The 21242-nt window shown below is 50.9% G+C and overlaps 1 protein-coding gene across 1 annotated transcript in view; it reads right to left on the reverse strand.

Annotated features, from left to right (window-relative positions):
• Positions 1-21242, reverse strand: part of Wnt7a (Wnt family member 7A) — a 44567-nt gene that overhangs the window by 22007 nt on the left and 1318 nt on the right. Inside the window, exons 2-3 of the mRNA XM_028773050.1 lie at positions 19862-20088; positions 6213-6484 (exon numbers count right to left, since the gene is read on the reverse strand). Of these exons, the coding sequence (XP_028628883.1) occupies positions 6213-6484; positions 19862-20088 (499 nt within the window). The remainder of the gene's footprint in view (positions 1-6212; positions 6485-19861; positions 20089-21242) is intronic.

Below are 21242 nucleotides of genomic sequence, written 5' to 3' on the forward strand. Positions count from 1 at the left end.
GGTGTAGGATGGAGGCCCTGGTACAAGTGTGGGGATGGAGGTCCTGGAATATGTGTGGGATGGAGGTCCTGGCACAGGTGTGGGGATGGAGGCCCTGGCACAGGTGTGGGGATGGAGGCCCTGGTACAGGTGTAGGATGGAGGCCCTGGCACAGGTGTGGGGATGTTTCATGCACAGGTGTGGGGATGGAGGCCCTGGTACAGGTGTAGGATGGAGCCCCTGGCACAGGTGTGGGGATGGAGGTCCTGGTACAGGTGTGGGGATGTTTCATGCACAGGTGTGATGGGGGTGGGGCCCCTGGACAAGTGTGACTGAGCCTGTGCTCAGACGTGGTAATGTTTCTCAGTACTAATGGACCTTGAACTGCTTAATCATGTACATAAGCTTGACTGAAGTGGAAAGCCTTAGATTAGGTGTTTTTAAAATAGATTAAAACTTTAATTAATTGTAAAAACAATAACTTGTAAGTTTGAAACAAATTTAACTGGGAATCTCCAATTACTTCTGGCATCCTACTCCCAGGACACTTCCAGGAAAGAGTCTTGCCATTCACTCATGCTCTCTACAAACCTTTCTTGAATCCTACTGTGTGCCCGGTACCAATCTAGGCATAGGGGATTCAGCTGTCCTGACCTTCATGGCGCTGACCTTGTAGTGGGAGCTAATAGACAATTAAGACTCAAAGAGCTGGGCAAAGAGAGTGCTTTCAAATGGTAGGTGTTCAAATGGTGGGAAAATAAAAGCAGCATGGTATACTGAGGCTAGGTGGACACTGGGGAGAGAAGCCCTCCTGAGAAAAGGTTAAGCTCCACCCTAATGGACAGCGTGTGCAAAGATAGTTGTCCCAGGAGTTCAGGAGGCAGTGAGCCAGGGAAGGCAAGGTCCCTGGAAGTTTGTGTCTTCTCCTACCCAACATGTCAGATCTGGAAAAGCTTCTGAGGCCCAAATCTCTTGCGGTCCCTTGAGCCCAGGACGCAGGCTTTTCCTGCATTTTGACAGTGAGACCCCACATCCACCCTAACTGTGGGCCAAGACTTAAGCACAGTAGCCTGAAGACTGCTGGCTGGTTTCCGGGAAGGTGGGGCCTGGCCTCTTGGGGGCCCTTGGCATGCCACACTGTCCACTTTCTCTAGTCAAGTATGTAAGTGGCTTGAGCAGCCACTAAGTGGAGCAAGTCTTATCTGGGCCTCGCCCTCCATGCCTGGGGCTGGGTCCCTGTTGTCCCCCATAAGCTGGCTGCCCTGCAGCCAGCTCAGAATAGAAAGCCAGCCCCCAGGAGCACCCAGACCAGACAGGGCAGGGCAGGAAGGGACAAGACCAACACCCCTTGTGAGCAAGAGGTGACTCCATGCTCAGGTGGAATTCCATCCCCCTTACCTCACCTCCCCGGAGCTAGTCACATTCCAGCAGGGCTGGCCTGTCCCAGTGGGGGGCCCTGTCCTCAGGCTGCCTGTCCAGTCTGGTCTCACTCCTCACTGCCTACAGGGGCTGCTGACAGCACATCCTTCCCTGGGATCCTCCAGAGCACCCAGCTCTCTCGGCCTGCGGGTACAGCAAGGCCTCCACAGCCAGTGGAAAGGTACAACATCCTCCTGGGGACTTGGAGATATTGTCACCAAGTCAAGAGATAGCAGAAGCCACCTTAAAATGAGGACCAGGGAATGTTTCCTGTGCAGTCGAGTGGGGTTCCAGGTTGTCCCTGTTCTGGTCACCTCCCTGCCAGCCCCTTCCTCCCCAAAGCCCTCCTTCCCTGCACCCCACCCTCCACCCCCAGAGGCCTAGTGTCCTAAGCAGTTCCTACTCTTCTCTCCTTCTTTGGTTCCTGGGCCTGCTCCATATCAGCAAGGTACCAGAACCCCAGCACCACCCCCTAAGTCAAGGAGAACCCTGCTGTGCTCTTTAAGACCTTTCTTCTCTGCTTAACCCAGTGAGGGGGCACACCCCCAAGCTTAGCCCAAAGGCTGCTTATTCTACTTCCCACACTCCTGGGTGTTGGCACCTACTACTTCTAAGACCTTTCTCCCCTGCACTCTGTGCCAGGGAGGGAGAAGGGCCCACCCAAAGCTCACCCCATTGAGCTGCTTCTGGCCACTCCTGATACATAAGGCCTGTATTTGACTCCAGCCTCCTCAGCAACCTCACTACCTGTTACCAGCCTCGGACCAGGGAGCCTCTACTGCTTTTTTTAGGATTTAACAAGGCCTCTCCTCTTTTATTAAAGCTTGGTATTGAGTGCAGGACATTGTGAATGCTGACATTGAACCACAGAATCACAGGCCTACTTATGCTGACTGCCTTCTTCCTGGGGTGCTTCTGCTTATCCACCAAGGCCTGGCTAAAGATCGCTTTCTTCGCTCAGCCATCTCTTGTAGGGAACTGCACTGCTGCTGTGTCAGAGCCATGGTTCTCCTCCAACATCAACCATTTAGCTCCTCAACTAACTTGGGTACCCTGGGGCACAGGTCATGGAGTAGTTAGTTCTCTCCCTGCCACCTGAGAGACAGGGAAGAGATCATTCAATTGAGCACAAGGGTTACTGTGAGGATTCCAGGACTGTACTCCAGATGTCTCTTTTCCTTCAGTGTCCTGTGACTCAAACCACCAGCCAGAATGAGTGAGCTTAGTATTCTACCAACCTGAGTGGAGTGGCCTATGGCATCAGACTAGAAATAATGTGGCCCCCCAAAAAAACAACAAGAGAGACTTCAGTTGCCAGTCTCCTTTCCCAGAGGCATCTACAGTCTCTGGCCAGCCTTTTTGTGACGACTCCCACCATGGCAGATGCTGAAGCACATTGGCCGTCATGCTCTGGCCACCATAGCCTGGTTCTGGAGTCTGCTGAGGGCAAAAGCATCACACTGGTCCCCTCCCTTTGCAGGGTACACAGGGTACCCCTATAACAATGGACACTCAGGGGCCTGCAGAAAGCATGTATGGCCTTTCTCCCGGCTATCCTACCCTGCCCTTCTCTCACACTGACTGCTGACAAGTCCCAGAGCCTGTGGTCAGGTTGAGTCTTGTTTCCATGAGGCAATGAGTGATCAACAAGACCATGGCCCCAAGCTTCACTGCCTATCTCTGTCCAAGTGCTATAGGCCTATATGCACCAGCCATGCAGAGTCCAATGCAGCCTGGTGCATCCTGAGAAGGAGTTTGCTTTATAATTAGTAGTATTTTCTGGGATCCAGACCTTGGACAGGGTCCCTAACTGTCACATTCATGATATTAAATGGTCCCTAGATAAACTACACTCAAGGATCCTGAAGTAATTTGAATGAGAGTTGCCCCCACAGGCTTACATATTTGAATGCCTAGTCATCAGGAAGTATTTGAAAGGATTAGAAGGATTAGGGGGTGTGGCCTTTTTTGAGTCATTGGCTTTGAAGTTTCAAAAGCCCATGCCGGGCCCAATTTTTCTCTCTCTCCCACCCCTTCTCCACTTCTTTCTCCTCCTCCTTCTCCCCCTCCTTTTCCCTTCTTCTCTCTCTCTCTCTCTCTCTCTCTCTCTCTCTCTCTCTCTCTCTCTCTCTCTTTCTCCCCTCTCCTTCTCTCCCCTCTCTCTCCGTCTCTCTCTCTGTCTCTTTCTCTCTTTACCTACAGATCACAATGTAGCTCTCAGCTACTGCTACAGCATCATGAGGAAAATGAATTACACCTCTAAAAATGTGAGCCAGCCCTAAATGTTTTCTTTCATAAGAGTTGCCTTGGTCATGGTGTCTCTTCACAGCAATAGAACAGTGACAAAGACAGCTCTTCACCAGCAAGTATGGAAAATCTCCTCTTCTGTGCTCCACACACCTCAGGTACGCTCAGCCTGTGCTCCATCCCTACCCAACATCTACCTGGACCTTGCTGTCTCCACAGCTCATTTCTATGACCTCTACCCCTCTCTGCCCTAGAACCAAAGTACCTCCACCTAGCTACCATAGGCTCTGATCAATGTTCTGCACGCAGCACTGCCATCTCCAGGGTCTGAGGTGCAGCTGTAAGGAGCACCCCAGCCTGTCCTGAATGAGAAAGCTATGGAACACAGCTGCATCCCAGAAGAGGTGAGGAAGGAACAAGAAGAAAGTCTCTCTGAGGGGGGTGTCATGGCTGAGACCTGGACAAGGAGAGAAGCCACATCAAGACATCCTGTCAACTTGAGGATCCTGCAGGAACCCACAGATCAACTAGAATACACTTTGTACCAGGCATAGGTCTCATCCATCTGGGCCTTCACCTTGTTTGTCTTCTCAGCCAAACTGAGCAGTCTTTGGGCCTACCTCTTCCAAGAAGTTCACTGAGGTTTTCCTGTGACCATGCAGTGCTCACAGACCCAGCGTAGCATGTCTGAGCAGAAGCCACAAGCCTGTGCCTAGAACCAACTGTGCAGCTTATGAAGCTCTCTTACCAGAGCTGTTAGACACCTTCACTTTGATTCATAGGCTAGCCTCACACTTTACCTCACTGTAGGCCAAGAAAGCATCTGTGGTAAGGAAACTGGAGATGAAGGAGGGAAGTTGCTACCTCATGACAGCCTCCAAGAAGTCAGCCCTTTGGGGAGGGGTAGCATCTGTGACCACCGATGTCCCCTGGGACTTGTACTACAGCAATGAAAAGAAACAAACAGCTGAGATGCCTGAGGAATGACCTGTCTGGACAGATGGTCCCTAAGGCCACTCAATTTACCTAGATATCACTCTGGGGCAGACAAGGTCTCTTTTACTCACCAAGGAAGCTCAGAGGCCTATGATGGGGGAGAGACACTAGAAAGAGGGCACTCCCTCTCACCTTTCTGGATATAAGCTTGTCTATGCTCTCACAGTATGTAAGCCCCCAGCCACACTCCTGACTGGCTTTCTCTGGGTGCTCACATGTCTGCAACATCGACTCACGTCTACCCTGGCTGAGCGCAGAGGATGGTGGGTCAGGTCCTAGGAGGGCAGCCCTCCCTTCTCACCTCATCCCTGGCAGTACAGGAATGAATGATAGAGCCAGATTGAGCCCAGGTAACCATGTCACCTTCTCAGTCACTGCAGCCATATACACATCTGTGCAGAGAATATAAACACTGTGGCCAGACACACCTGCCCAGTGATAGGGGGTCTTTAACATATGACTTCCTGTCTGTGCCTCAGTTTCTTCACCTGTAAAGGAGGGTTCAAGTGACACCAACTCATGGGGATTCTTTGAACTGAAACATTCAGGCCAGAAAATGTGTAGCCCAGTGGGACCTGCTCCACTGGAACAAGACACTGTCACCATCACCAGGCCAAACAGCAGACTCTTGTATCTGAGCCCTTCTGGAAGCTATCTTTGTTCTTTGCTTTTTCTCCAATTTTAAAAGTATCTCTAAAGATGAAGTGATAGCAAAGAAAACCAGAGACTTATACCCAAAGCCTCGCTCTCCTGCTCCCAGCACCCACCCAGCTAGTCAGTCAGACCTGAGGATGGGGCCTGATCCCCACTTCACCACACTCTGTGAATTCTCTAGCCACACTCACTGATACCTCACAGAGCAGAGCACAAACTCCCTTCCAATTTGAATGCCTCATAGGCCTTCAGGGATCCAGATTCAGGCCTCAACCAGGGGTAATGCCCACTCAGGTATCATTGGTCTAGGTATCTCTCAATGCCTGGTCAGGCTGCTGATGTGTAGATACTTCTGGAATGGGGTTCCCAGCATTGTATTTGTCCCTTTGTGCATTTCAGCAGTAATGGTGGGTCCTTACGTTTGGCAGGACCTGCCTCCCTCTGTCCCCATCTCATGGCTCCTTGGTTTTATTTTCTGGACCTTCAGTCCCATATGGTTCTCCTCATGGAATGGGACACCCAGCACCCTTCTCTTCCCAGCCAGGCTGCTGGAAACAGGAGAAATCCTGCCCTATTCTTCTAGGATAGACATAGATCTTAGTTGAGAAGACAGGAGACAGGTAGCTGCCAAGAGCTGGTCCATGTGGATGCCTCCAGCATTTGCCTCAGACCTTCCCCAGAGTCCATTTATACAGCTGGCCCTGGAGCCCTGAAGACCTCACAAGCCTTCCACCTCCCTCCTTGCTGAGAAGCACCCATTTTTTGGTTATGTGAATATTTAGTATTCAGCCAATAAGCTTCATATTGTACACCATGGTACCAGAGTAGATCAGAAAGAAGCTAAGTGAAGAGCTAGGCTTTTCCAGGCCCCACCCCGTCACCAAGGCCCTCACTGTAGTGTCCTCCCTGCAGCCTACCTTCCGGCCTGCCTCGTTATTGTGTAAGTTCATGAGGGTCCGGGCATTCTGCTTGATCTCCCGGGCATCCACGAAGACCTTGGCGAAGCCGATGCCGTAGCGGATGTCGGCAGAGCAGCCACCCCACTTCCAGCCCTCGTCCCGGTGGTACTGGCCTTGCTTCTCCTTGTCACAGCCACAGTCGCTCAGGTTGCCCTGGGTGCAGGCAGCTGTGATGGCGTGAGCCACACCGGCAGCAATAATCGCATAGGTGAAGGCAGCCTCCCGACTCCCTGGGGGCAGAAGAGTGAAGAGAGCTTTGTAAGGGCTGATCTGGGAGACGCTCCAGGAAGGGCAGCTAGGGAGAAGGTGAGGTCCGGCTCAGGAGAGAGACTGAGTACAGTGCAGCGGCTTTCCAAAACTCAAGCGGAAGTCTGATGCTACCTATGCAGGGAGCTCCTTAGGGTGGTGACAATGGGAGCTCCTTAGGGTGGTGACAATGCCCGGGACCACAATCAAGTACACGATCACTCTCCTGCAATCCCTAACCCTCAGCAAAGCTGGACTTGGGTGCGGGTAGCTTCTATCCCATGTCCACCCACTGCCTCTCCCAGCAAGCTTGACAGGATCATGTCACTTGTACGTGTTCAGATCACAGAAAAGCAACATTTAGGGAACACCTGTGGAGTGCTCAGGCTGAAGGCAGAAGCCAGGGCCATTAATCCCTGCCTCTGTGACTTGACCAGTGACCACCCCTGCCCTGTGCCTCAATCTCCTCAGCTGTGGCAATGACTAGTAGCATTAAGAGTTTGTCTTCAAAGCTTTAGCCGGTGCTTAGCAAGTGGCATCAGTGCACTGTAAGGGGTAGAGGGGTCTGAGCATTAGGATGTAGCTGGTAAAAATGCTGAGTGGGTGCAAGCATCATGTTGCTACTTGGCTTCTCTGGGCCTCAGTCTCCCCTCTGCCAACTAGGTTCAAGGGATATGTGTGCACTGTGGGGTGAAGGAGGGCAGGGCTTTCCCATGGCGATCCCTGAATGAGCACTGGGCTCTTACAGCCTGAGGCGCTGAGGAAGCAGCTGAAGCTGGAGCAGGTGCACAGGGAGGGGAGCACACCTCAGAAGGATGTGTTCTGGAGCTGGGGCAGAGTTGTCCAGGGGCTGCTGGGGAAACTGAGGAAGTGGTGACAAACCTGCAAGTAACCAAGCCCTTGGCCTCCACCTGGGGCTCCCTCCAACCTGCTTCACCACTGCCTGTCCTGCCCCCAACCATTGCTGCTCTGGTGCCCTCTTGACTGGACAGAGCCAGTATTGCTCTGCCTTTCATGTAACCCATCATGGCATTCCTATCAAGACAGGCTTGTGTCTGGTTTCATTTCTGCCCACTACTGACTTCTATGGGATAGTCTCTCTTCTCTAAGACCCTGGTCTTTCCATCTGTGAACCTGGAGTAATGCCAGTGCCTACTCAAGAGGGGAACATGAGTCCCATGAAAAATGTTTAGCCCAGAGCCTGACTTAATAACTGGGGTCCTCAGAGTGGAGCCCCTGTCCTTCAAAACTGCAGCTCAGCACTGTGGCTTGCAGAAGCCACTTAAAGTACCTGCTGAGTCCCCCAAGACCATAGAGAGGCAAAGAGAAAGCCCCCCAACCTGGGAACCAGCTCACTCCAGAAAACCAAACACACAAGAAATAAAACTCTAGGGAAAAAAAAAGCACTGACATCAATGTCAAATTCTCAAGGGTTTTGGAGAAAGGGGCGATCAGAGGTGACTGTTCCACTGCTTTCCAGCTGTGTGACCCCAGGTGAGGCAGCTGTGTCTCTGTGCCCAACTCCTCCACTATTAAATGGATTTTAACTGCTTTCCAATGAGATTGTGAGGAAGAGAAAATGGTTACCAATGTTAAAGCAGGAGAAGACATGCCAAGCACCAGCCATTACAGCTTGTATGGGGGACAGCACTAGCTGGTCCTCACAGAACTGAAGGGATAGGGCGGCTCTTCACTCTCTTTTGCCTACATTTGATGAGGCTGATAAGAGTGGTCTGGTTCATTCAGGGCACCCAGAGCAGAGCGTCACACCTTCCCCTGGCTACCTCATATGAACAAACGCTGTCCTGGGATTAAATCACTTCAGAATAGGGGAGGTCATTGCTGCCAGACTCCAGAAAGTGGAAGGAGCTATGTTCCCTTGAGCAGACAATATGCAAACTGAGGGGAGACCAGGAGCCCCAGGCCCTCAGCCTCAGCCTTTTCAGGCTTCTCCCTGTGAGCCCTGTGCTTCCTGTGGTAACTGTGTGACTGCCTGCCACCCGGCATGTGAGCGTCTCTGCTTCTCTTGAGTCTCCTGAGTCGCAGAGTGATGTAGTGGTGAGTGATGGTCAGCTGTTGAGAATGATGGCTACAACTATGGCCATGGCTTCTATCCCTCACATTCCCTGAGGAGAGGGAAGGGTAGCCATGCTTCTAGTTAAAGGTGTACCTGACCATCATGGAGTCTGATCCTGGGCCATGTTAAGGTGTCTACCTCCCTGACAAGATGACGCTTAGCACCCCTGCTCTGAGAAGCAAGGGGTGACAGCTACCCTCGCTTAGCATGGGTTCTCACAGGGCCAGGTTCTGTGTGTACCCATGTTCAGCCCTCTGGATGCTGAAGAGTTGCCATTGACAGAATAAGATAGATCTGAGGGCTTCTTCAAACCTCCCAGAGGCTGTGTGACCTCAAGAAATTCACTTAACCTTGCTGTGCCTTGTTTAGTCCTCTCTCTGTAAATACCTCTAACCCAAACAGGGGATGAGAGGTAAGCCCACAGCACACACTTCCAGAAGGATCAAGAGTAACACCAGATTTGTAACTGGTGCAATCACAGGCTCTTAGGAAGGTGCCGAGACCCCCCCCACGCCCACCTTAGTTTCCTCGTAGCCTTTCTCACTCCATCTGACTAAGGTCACTCATCCACACTGTCCCTAGAGGATATAATTTCCTTCAGTGTAGCACTCTGTCATAAATGTCTGCCTGGAGAAGTAGGAATGGAGACAAGAGTAACAGAAGCCTCAGGTGTACAGAATGCTGCTCACTTACCGCTCATGCACACAGGATGCTGTCCTCAAGAACAACCCCTCAGCTGGAGAGGTGGCTAAGGAGTTAAGAGTGCTTGTTGTTCTTGCAGAGGACCCAGGTTCAGTTCCCAGCACTCACAACCACTTGTAACTCTAATTCCAGGGGATCTGATGACCTCCACGGGCATCACACACATGGTACACATATACACATGCAGGTAAAACATTCATACAGGTAAAATAGAATAAAGTAAAATAAATAAACAGCCCATCAAGTGAGTTAGTGACAGCGCCCCACTTTGCAGATGAAGAGACTGAGGCTCAGGAATGTCTAACCAGGCAGGACTGGAGACTATGGTGAACGGGCTATGTGCCTCTTAGCCCATCCTGTCAACCACAACCAGGGAGCCAGCACAGTCATCCCTGGGCTCTGCAGACTTGGAGGGACAAAGGTGGACAAGGAGGAATAATTTTTGTGCATCTACTAGGTGACAGACACACACCTGGGTCTCTGTGCTATATTTTGCAACAGCCCCCAATGTAAGACAATACACAAATTTGCTGTCAGAGAAGGTTGGCTACATAGATAGACTAGAGCTGGGAATCAAAGCCTTTGTTGGACAGCATTGTCCCTTAGCCCCGCCTTGCCACCTGCCTTGTCACTGTGTGTGTCCTGGTTAGAGAGGGAGGCATCAGCTCTTCCCAGAATGCATCATTTCTGTCAAGAGATGGCATCTAGTTATCAGTTAATACTTGTCAATAAGGTCAGACCCTGGCACCCTGGCAGATCCAGCAGGTAAGAGTTCTAGATCCCAAGTCTCATTCTCAAGAAGCCACCCAGCATTCTGAGGCTGCATTCCCTGGATTGGGGATGAGGGAGTGGGACTCACAGAAAGATGTCACAGGCACAACCAGAGGCATTGAGAGGTCACAGGGTGTCCCTGTTCATGACCTGAGCCATTCCCAATCCTGATGGTCCGCATTCTTCCCAGCACAGCCTGGAGAAGCCCTCACTGGGACACGTACTGAGCACATCTCACTGTGCAATATATCTGCAAAGAAGTTCTGAGAGGTTCCTTCAGCTCCTGCAACAGTGGTGGGTGGGGCCTGATGACACCTCATTCATACAGCGGGTACCAAGTCTTCAGAAATGGGCTGCTGACGAGACTGGGTCTGAACACCTTGCCAAAAGGGACAAACTGAGACAACCAACCTCTGAGAGGCAGAATGACCTTTGTCACCCCTTCACAAAAGGTAGATCACCATGAGACCCAGACACAAGCCCTGACAGCTGGGCTCCAGGGTACGACTCACTCTCCTGTAGCTCACGGGTCTTATTCCAGCCCACCAATTCACAGCCCATCTCTCCACCAGATCTTCCACACATGGTGAGTGGATTCCAGCTTGGCTGAAGCTGTCCCCTATGGTGATCAGGAGTCTGACCTGAAGTACCAGGGGCAGAGGAAAAGTCTTCATCCAAATCTTGACCTCTGTCACTTCAGCCAAGTATGTGCCCAGCCCCTGCGCTCAGTGAGCATATCCTGAGCACCTACTGTGTGCTAGGTACTGTGCTGCAGGCTGGATGAACTAAGATGTGGAATTCAGGTGTGGCTCTGCCTTTGCAAGGAGACAGAAAGCAGATTACATCACTAGGGTGAGTCCTTAGCTGAGGACTCCAGGGGGAAAAAACCCTCTGTGATGAGAGCTGGGGATGTCAGAGTTTGAAGGTTCTGTGAGGAGAAGAGTCTCCTAAACAGGGGCACCCAGACCATGTCTTTGGCTGGCATGGGCCAGGTAAGCCAGAGAGTAGGAAAATGGAGACTGAGTAGGTAACACAGGGAGTCTTGCTGAGAATCAGGATCCTATCTTCTGTCCCTAGAGTCAAAGAAGCGATTTCCAGAGCGACAGACAGAAGGAAGGCCTGACTGAGGTCACCTGTGACTCCAGAGACTAGACTAGAATCAGCCCCCAGACCCCCAGTGAGGACTCCCCTCTGTCCCCTGCACCTTACCCGCAAATCTCACTGGCCACATATCAGGGGTTTCTACACAGAAACCCAGAGAACCAACCACAAGTGTCTTCAGCTCAGTCTGGGTGACAGGGTGCTTGCCATCCACTCACACTACTCACTTATCTGGGTGACTCTGAGCCCACACTCTGAGTCCCTGAGCCTCAACATTCCCATCTGCAAACTTAGAACCCAGGAGGCCACTGTGCAGGCTGCCCTGAAAACCAGTGAGGCTCCTGAGGGATGAAATGGGGATAGAGATGGGGGCAGGGGGTAAGTGTTCGCGCTGAGGTGAAGCCAGAGCCTGGTTGACGCCCTCTGTGTTCGGCTCCATAGCAGTCCCATGGGGACAGAGGAAATGAGCCCTGTCCAGGCTGGCCCCAAAGATTCCATCCTCCGCCCTTTGCGATCGCTGCCCGTGGTTTGCACCGGAATATTATCTGGGTGTATTTACGGTATCTCACTGGAAACCACAGAGTGCATTGTAGATTTTTTTTTTCTCTTTTGCTATTTAAAGCCAATGGGTCAGAGAATGAGCGGTCTACAGTGACACCAGCAGAAATGTCCGGTGACTGGGAAAACAGACAGATGGAAAATGGTTGCTCTCGCCAGACTGGTGTGGTAGCTGCTCACAGCCTAGTATTCTGCCACACACAGTTAGGAGAGCTCTGGCTATGCACAGAGCATAGCCAGGAGATTTAAGGGTTAGGAACCATGAGGGGAGGGGGAGGCTGAGCCAGGTAAGATACAGGAGACAGAAATGGGGAAAAGATGTAGCATCCACCCTACTCTAACCTGCTGTTCCAAACCCCAATCGAAGGAAGGAGACTCTGTCTATGGGCTTCTTTTTCTACAGAGTCAGGCCACGGCACACTGCTAACTGTCCCCCAGTGGCCACCATCCATTCATTATGACTCTTCCCTAAGTTTAGAAATGCCCTTTCTGCCACTCTATGAGGCACCATAAATGTATCCAGGTGGTTTCAAAGCAGGACCCACAGCCTGGGTAACCTGGGGTCACAGCCTGGCTCTGCTTTCCAATATAGAAAGACCCTGGGAAAGTTAACTTTTCACTCCTGTACTAGGAATTATGAACAATCTTTCTGAAAAGGTTGTTAGGAGCCTGGCAGGAATCAGTAAATGTCTCAAAGCAGAGGCATTGTTGGTTAGCCTGGTATCTACCATGACATGGCTACGATGTCCCCACTTCTGAGGGCCTTCCTGATGTCTTCTCCCTCCATTTGTGGTCAGCACTTTATCCATCTGCATTTTTTACTGACTTGAGTTTTCTTTCCCCCGTGAGGTTGTGGGGACCTAGATTATCAACCTATGAAATCTCCAGGTTGAATGAATGAATGTATGAAAGTAATTGCGTGAGTGTGCAAGTCCGAGTGTGTGTGTGTGTGTGTGTGTGTGTGTGTGTGTGTGTCTGTGTTGGACTGTCTACCATAGGGAAGCTGGAAAGACCATGTAACAAAAAGCTCATCTCAAAGAATAGTGTCAGGAGAGCGAAAATCCAGGATGAACTGAGGCTTGCAAAAAAAAAAAAAAATGCAAACGAGACAAAAAGCCCTTTGTTGGCTGTGTTCTAAGCGAGAATGGGGAAAGAAAAGGGCTTTTGCTTGGGCAAGATGGCGCATTGTTAAGAAAGGCAGAGAGAAAGTGGAGCTGGCCGCCCCTCGCTCTATCTCCCTCCCTGGAAAGGACTTCTCAACCATCCTGCCAAGCAGCCAAACACTGCTCCACTTTCACAGGCTGTGGGTAAAAAGACAGCATTTTGGGGACCTGTAGGGGTTCTCAGGCAAGGGATGTGCACCCAGATAGTCCCCTCAAGTAAAGGAGTGCAAGGCTCAAACAACCGCCCCAGGGAGAAAGGATGACACACACTTGGTAGCAATGCATCAGAGTTTCCCAAGTGCTAGACAGAGGCGGGTGGACCTGAGGCTGAATCGTAGGTTATGTGTGCCCATCCCTGGAAAAATTCTGCAGGAGGGTACCAAATTGGAGGCCGTGAGCATTTGGAAAGGAATGTAGCAACCCCTGAGCACATGATGGGAAACCACCAATTCTTTGGTGATAATGCTGGCGACATAGCAAATTTCCGTGTGTACAAAGAATGTGATTACCACCCAACATCCTGATCGAATCTCTTGGACAGCTCCCTGCCAGAGCAAAACCTTTGGATGTGATGTGCAGAACCTTTCCAAGGGAAGGCTGGGAATGACAGAACAGGGTTGTAACCATAGCTCTTGGGAGTGGGGAGAAGTTTAACACCATCCTTAGCCACATAGTATGTTTGAGGCCAGCCTGGGCTAAATGAGACTATGTCTCAAAAGTAAAGGAAAACAAGACAAAGCACTACCTGATATTCCTTGTTCTCCCTTCTTTCTGAAGTCTCCTGGCCATCCCTGGCCATCACCCCAGCATCCTGCATCCTCTCTAGAATCCAGGATCCTGAGTCACAATACCACTGCTCAGTTTCCTTGCCACCTCATTACATCCTGTCTTGTAAGACCAGCCCCTACTTCAGGTGGCCTTTCAGGGAGCTCTGTGCTACAGCCTATGTGGCCCTCCACTTACAGTGTGCTTCAACCCCGGCTTTATCTGTTCCCATCAGATGGAGAGAGTACCAGGTCAGAGCCTGTGGCTGACTAGTGTGTTGCTCACCAGCACTTACTGCTCAGAGATTCTATCTGTCAGACAGGTGAGTGAGTGTAGGGTGTGCAAATAAGTCCAAGGGGATTTTAGCCCATAATCATTTAACAGCCCTGGATTTAACTAAACACTCCTCAGAAGCAGTAAAATGTCTTGGACTTAGGCTTTGGGTCTGAGCTCTTCATTCTGTGTCATGCATTCCTGGATATATGTCAGACATGTCTGTGAGTTTTTACTCTCCCTGTGTGAGATGCCTGGCATCTTAGTTTCCTGGGTGCCTTCTGGGAATTGCTGAGGAATGCTGACTGAAACAGATCTCATTAACTCCCCAACCACACCAGATGTTAGGAAGGCCCCTGTTCTGGTCCCATAGAAAAGATATTGGACTTGAGTGTTGGCCCCAAATCACACTCTGAGTTCACTTGCTTGTGAGGGTATGGAAGAGTAGCCATTCCCAGGGTGTGGGGCTCTGCAACGCTACATCTTGGAACAGCTGAGACCTTGATGTGGAGGCTGCTCCAGTTGTTTCTAGTGCCTTTAGCACACTGGTAGACACACTGGCCCTCTCAGAGCAAAGAGTGTTACATGCTGAGTTCCCCCATCACCAACCATGAAACCAAACCCCTACCACATGAACTGGAGATCCAACCAGAGTGGGGGGGTATCAGAAAAGTGATGTCCAGGCAATGACTATGTGAAGATGGTTTGAACCAAGAGGTGATAAGAACCAGGCAGACTTGGGGACACAATTTGAAGTCAATGTAAAGAATTCAGATCAGTAGCCCTGGCCATCACCCCAGCATCCTGCTGCCCCATCCTCTCTAGAATATAGGATCCTGTGAGTCACAATACTAACAGTTTCTGCCATACAAAGAATAGAACCTGAGGCATGAGTCCTCAATTCCTGAGCTGTGTCCCTGTCGGATTGGCACAGACTCTTTGAAGAGGGAAAGGAGATCCTCTGAGATCCAACCCACCAGGTGCCAGGGTTTTACATCCTGTATCATGTGGTGCTTCTGTCACCTGGCATGGTGGACCATGTCAGACAGGTATAGTGAGAGGGAAAAGGTCGTATGCCTTCCCAAAGTCATGGGTGGAGCAGAATGGAAACCTGGATGAGTGACTCCAATTCTACAGCACATCTAGCTGCCCTGCACAGCTCAGCACCAAAACTCTTAAACACACAACTTGAGACTGAAGGTCCTGAGTCTGACTCCTGCACACAGACAAATCCCTCCAGCAATGGGAAACTCACTACCGAATCTCAGTCCTTCCATAAAGCAGCCACAGGATGCAGCTGACTCTTGCCTCACTATTACACTGGAAGGACGGCATGAGAAAGGGAGTTCCAGGCCGTATTTGAATCTCAGTGAAGAAGAGCAGAGAGTGAAGCTCCCCACTGGGTACTGCTAAGGCAAGCCCTGGATCCCTGTACCATGCTGTCAGTACTACCATGACATCCTGGCCCAATGGGGAAACCTGCAAGTCAATGGGGAAATGGCAAAAGGCATGAAGAGGCAGCTCATGGGTAAGTAACTACAACCTTTTCCCTTCCATATGGAATATAAACCATAGTGGCAGGTGTCAGGGAGCTCCATGTGGGGCACCCACTCAACCTGGCAGGAATGTGGAGGTCTGAGAAGTCCTGTTGAGGAGGCTGTGAGTGGCACTATGGAATGACAGAGGTGGAATCTGCCAGTCATCATTAACTACAACTGAAATGAAATAACTTCACGGGGATATGTATGTGTTATGACGAACAAATATACTCCAGAAGGGACATAGAAACCTCCCACCCTCTGCACTCACAAAAGGGACAGGTCCCATGATGAAGGTCAATCACTCATCCATTAGATTTGAGGAAGAGACACACTTTTTAAGAAGATAGGGGCTGGAGAAGGAGTTCAGCGGCAGAGCACTTCCCTAGCTTGATTAAGGGTCAGAGTTCAATCCCCAGCACAGAAGAAAGAGACGGGATGGGTGGGGCTAAAGGCCACCTTAGGCCCCAGGGGGTCTTCCTGGGACAAGTCTCAGCTGACTAAACATATGTCATACACCACACAGAATTGCTGGCACTCTCAGGAGAGACTCATTATCTAGAGCTCTCTTACCTGGGTCCTCTCCCTGTCTCCTAAAACCCTGTTCACAGTTCCCTTGGTTTTTCCCAGTCATAGCCAGTCTCTTCCCTTGCTCTTAGACCTAGACCACTGTTCCACCTTGGGGGGTCCCACCGCTGAGCCCCCTCCAGCCCTCCAGCACCTGTATCAAGTCATAGACCATGCCATTGCTTGCTGCTACAGGCTCAGTCATGTCCCCCGTAACTCACACTGAAGCTCTGACCCCTAGCTCTCCAGAATGTGGCTGCAATTGGAGAGGTCTTTAAAGAGGTGGCTAGGTTAAAATGAGGTCAATTGTGGGCTAGATCCTGTCAGACTGGTGTCTTTTTAAAAGAACCACGAGTTTACATGAGGGAAAGGAACGACCATGTGAGGACGCATCCACAAAGCAGCTTTACTGTGGGTGGGAGAGTGCTTTCTTAGGAAGTTCAAGGCCCCAGGTTGGATCTCCAGCACCAGGGGAGGAAACCTGGAGGGGAAAGCCTTATGCAAGCACAAGAGAGAGGCCTCAGGAGAAAGCAACCCTGCCGGGCCTTGATCTTGAAACTCAGCCTTTGATAGGAATAACTTCCGCTGTTTAAGCCCCAGATTTGGCATACTGCTTCTTCTCCATGAGAGACAGAGTGGAGGTCTCATGATGGCCAGCAGAGCATCTTGCCCTTGGGATGGGCATGATTGGAAGTCCAGCCTCATTAAACTGAAATAAGCAGAGGAAGCATTGGGACTTTCACAGTGTGACTAGAGATAGCCCAAGGCTCTCTTTCCTCAGGTCTTGAACTTGTGATCCTGAGACTAACATGGCCACCTGTCTGTCCCCCTGGTGTTGTTGGAAAACAACACAACCTCTGGTCCAGCTGTTCTGCAGCCAGCACCGTCCCTAGTTTTCTAGTTCCTTAGGCATTTCAACAGTCCCCTTTTCACCTGGGTGTGTTGAACTTAGTTTCAATTTCTACTTCCAATAGGCCTTGTCTGGACATGCTCACAGCCTTCTCGGATCTCTATATGAAAATCCAGACACCCAGAAGGGAAGGCAGAGCCAGGAAGCTCAGGCAGAACGGAGAACCACAGTTGGGATGGGCGTGAGCAGGTGGGAGAAAGAAAGTCTTCAGACTTCAGCACAGAGAAGTAGAAGCTACTTACTCTACCTCACAATCTACATGCAAATTCCTAACACCCTGAGCTGATGGCATGGCTGCTCTCCATGCAAGACTTCCTTTCACAGCTTCACTTGCAGCTAGGTGAAGCCATGTGACCAAGTTCTAGCCAATGGGATCTTTGAAGATATGGAGGGTGGGGCTTCTGAGAAGTCTCTACAAAGGCAACATGTGTTCCCTACGGTTTAGAGTGCCAGAAGGAGGGGCTCCATATGTCAGAGACTTCACTCCTGATCCTCACCCCTGTGTAACAGCTCTAATCAGCTAAGCCAATCAGCTGGTGGGGTGGGGGTAGGGGTCTTGGTTGAGGGGATCAAAAATCTCAAACTTGAGAGATAACAGGATACCTGTTACTGTAAGAGAAAGGCTTGATTCATATGAAGTCAGTGGTGGATCAATAACCATCGAATAGTGACAATGATTTAGGCTCAGCCCATACTTTGGTAGTTGTGGCTATGATCAGAATCCTCCAACAAATCCCAAGTTCTAGAAATTCAAATTCCTTAGTCTGGGCTACTTTATCTTCTGGCTCTATCTCCTACTTCTTCCCTGGGTACCTCAACATTACTATGTCATATGTCGTACCTGTCCCAACTGGCATGGCTCTAGCCCAGTTCTTTGTTGCTTCCCAGGATACTGGTGGCATCCCTCCTCCTTAGACTGTGTTGAGGTTATTCCCATGGTATGTAGCCAGGTGTGTGGGGTGCTATGATTCAGGGGTGCCTCCATCCTGGTCTCCTCTGCCACAGCCCAATGGGCATCATCACAGTGTGGCCACGGGGTGGCTATACCCATTCTAAAACAGCAAGCTGTTAGAGATAAACTCTGTGCTGAGAGACCCTGTCACTCACTTTGGCCAAGTCCCTTCTGAGCCTCAGTTTACTCATCTGTGGCAGGTTTACTCAGTATGACCCAACAAGATCATTAGGTTTAAAACATTGTCAGAGCGCCACCCTGGGTGTTGGAATTAGAAGAGGGATAGGATATTTGAGAAGGACAAAGCTGAAAGGGGACAAGCAGAAGACTCGGGAGATTGGGATTTCAGAGGCCTCAACTACAATCTTGGTGTCGACACCATCCTGTTGCCTGAGCTAGGTTGGTCTACTCCTCTCTCACCCAAAACAAAAACAAAAGCCAAAAACAAAAACGAAAACAAACAAACAAAAAATCTGATTCTGATATTGAGGAGAAGGAGAGGATAGGGGAGAAGGAACTTCATGTAGTCAAGATCCAGAGAGGCAGTGCTGGGAAAGGGGCTCTGCAGGAGGGGACCTGCCTGTTCATGTCATATTGACCACAGGGCCCCGTTCTGTAGTCAGTACAGTCTGGTGACCAAAGTAGACCTGTGGCAAGATTGCCTGGAGGCAGGAAAGGATGTAGTCACTGTGGGCTGGTCAGAGCACCTCCTCTCACGGAGGAGGCAGAATGCACTGAGATAGTGTGAGAAGTTGGCCGATGCAGAGCCGAGGGAGCAAGCAGGGGAAGACTCAAGAGACTGGAGTGCACGTGGAGGATTTGGACTGTGGTACCAATCTCTAGAGAAGCACTGAGGCCCTTAAGAGAAGCCAGTAAGGAGTAAGGTGTGTTTAGAAAAGAGGATGAGGCTGGGTGATCATGAAGTGCCCAAGGCCTCAACAGCAGGTGGGCAATGGTTTCCTGCTGGCTGGAATGAGTGGCCCTTTAATGGGTCTTTCCTAGAGTCACACTGTGATCTGGTTTTTACTTAAAAGTTGTTCCTTCCTGCTGGGAGCAATGGGGAGGTGGGCTAGCCCGGGAGTCCAGATGACAGCAGGGAGGCTGGGGAAGCCACTGGAATGTGGAAGATGCCCGATTGGACTGGGGATTCTGGGGCATCCCACTGGAGTATTAGTGCTAGGGCTGAGGAGAGCATTCAAAGGGGCCTTTGCATCAGAGCTGTGTGAATAAGCCCCGCCCAAAGGGACCTGTATTGCCCTATGCCTCCAGGAAGGTCACAGCGCAGAAGTGAGTCTGTTGACATCTTGGCCTCTAGTCTGGACACCTACAAGTAAGAAGTCTCCGCATCCTCTCCTACAGTCCAGGATCTCCAGAAGATCAGTGACATTCTCTATCACAAATATCATGATCGCCTTACGTGTTGAATGCATGTGTGTACATGCTCAGGCACACTTACACGTCTGCACATGCCAACCCTCCCCCCAAGCACTGCTGTAGGAATCAGGTGGATTGTGTCACAGGACTGTGCATGCTGGACCACAATAGGGAGTGGTGGAGACTGTGGCAGAGAATGGGTCACTCATACCCTACCCCTGGGGTTGGGGGGATGCGGTATCTCAGCTCTAACCATCACAACGATGCCCTGCACTCATTAAGTAACCAATAGATCGGCCCATTTCCCAAAAGAGGCTGCAACTCCTACTGTGGGTAAAACATCCCACATTTAAATTCAGGCCTCATTTGAAACCGTGTTAGCTCTGCCAGCTTTAGGTCATTAGTTGGTGCGAGGAGGAGCTTTGCCTGTAACCAACAAAGTGGCATGGCTTCCAGCTGCAATCCTAGACTTCAGTGGGAGACCTTAATCTGAGCCATACATGCACAAGATACACAAGCAAGGGTACCGGACCTAGTGCAAGTGAAGGGCTCCCAAGGGTACTGACTTTATAGCTCAAGACCCTGTGCAGGGTGTCTGATGATCACATACCCACTTTGAGCTCCTTCCCGAAGACAGTGCGCTCTCCCAGTGCTGAGCAGTTCCAACGGCCATTTCGGAACTGAAACTGACACTCGTCCAGGCCCATTTGGGAGCCTTCTCCTATGACGATGATGGCGTCCGGCCGGCTCTGGCAGATTGCCCGCTGTCTGGGAGCCAGGCCTGGGATCTTGTTACAGATGATGCTCGCACCCAGAGCTACCACCGAAGAGAAGCCACTGGAGGGGACACAGAGACAGGGGGGTGAGACCTGGAGGAAGGCTCTGACTGACAGGTGCTGGAGGCAGATGATGTCCTCTCAGCTACTACAGAGGACCCCCCACAGAGCCAAGGTGGGGAGGGAAGAAGTCTGAGGTAGGGCAGGGCAGGATTTTGGCTACAAGACCTCTAAACACCTAGCTAATGACCAGGAAATGCCTGTCCCTGCCGAGAGCCATGACACCATGAGACCTGAATTTCAGAGAAATTTTCAAGTGTCCAAAGGGGCTGGCCCCTTTTCCATCAAAGCCTTCCTTCACTTTCCAACCTGGAGCAAGTTCACACCCCCTCTATGTATCTCAGAGCCTGCACTGCTTAAACAAGAGCTTCTGAGAGGCAGTCTGCACCTCGGAGGAGGATCGACAGGAGCCACATCGAGGTGCCATTTTTATTACTTTTGGAACTAACGGTTCGCAGGGCTAACGCTGGAGTCATCTGAACAACCCAGGTAAAATTAGAATGCCACAAATGTGCCACACTGAGTTGGTGACAGAGGAGCAAGTCTTACCTACACCAGACTGAGAAACCTCAAGGGACTTGAGAACATTAACCCTAGGACCAAGCAGAGCCGTTCAAAGTCACTGCAACTCTTAACTGGGACCTCCCTCCAACTGCCCTGGAGAGAAGACCACGCCCCCTGACCTCTGCCTCCTCCCCTAGGGTAGCTGGGCCCCTAGTGAGCCAATGATGTGTCCGGTCCCGGAGAAATCAGGGAGGTTTATTCTCTGCCGTTTTCCCCTTCTATAGACATCAGTGTCTCCGCCCCTTGTTTCTAATTAAAAAGAAGATAATACCTAACGCGGCCAGAGCCAATGGGCCCCGACCTCGCTTCCTGGATGCTGGATGAGTGGATGAGCGCAGGGCGGTAGTGCGCGGGCCAAGATGAAGATTAAAGCAAGTGGGAAAAAAAAAAGAAAAGCCATCCAGACGCGGGCGAATCAATAACACTTAAAACACACCCGCAGGCAGGCAGCGCGCGAGCCCAGAAGCCGCCTCTCGATCCGCGGTTGGGCTAGAGGCCGCCTAGTCCACTCAGAGCACACTTGGTTTTGAAATCCCATTCCAGAGAGGTGGGGTTGGGGAAGTGAGAAGCCTGAGGGTGGCGGCGGAGAAA

Source organism: Grammomys surdaster, unplaced genomic scaffold (genome assembly GCF_004785775.1).
Source record: "Grammomys surdaster isolate TR1022 unplaced genomic scaffold, NIH_TR_1.0 220, whole genome shotgun sequence".
Taxonomy (NCBI): Eukaryota; Metazoa; Chordata; class Mammalia; order Rodentia; family Muridae; genus Grammomys; species Grammomys surdaster.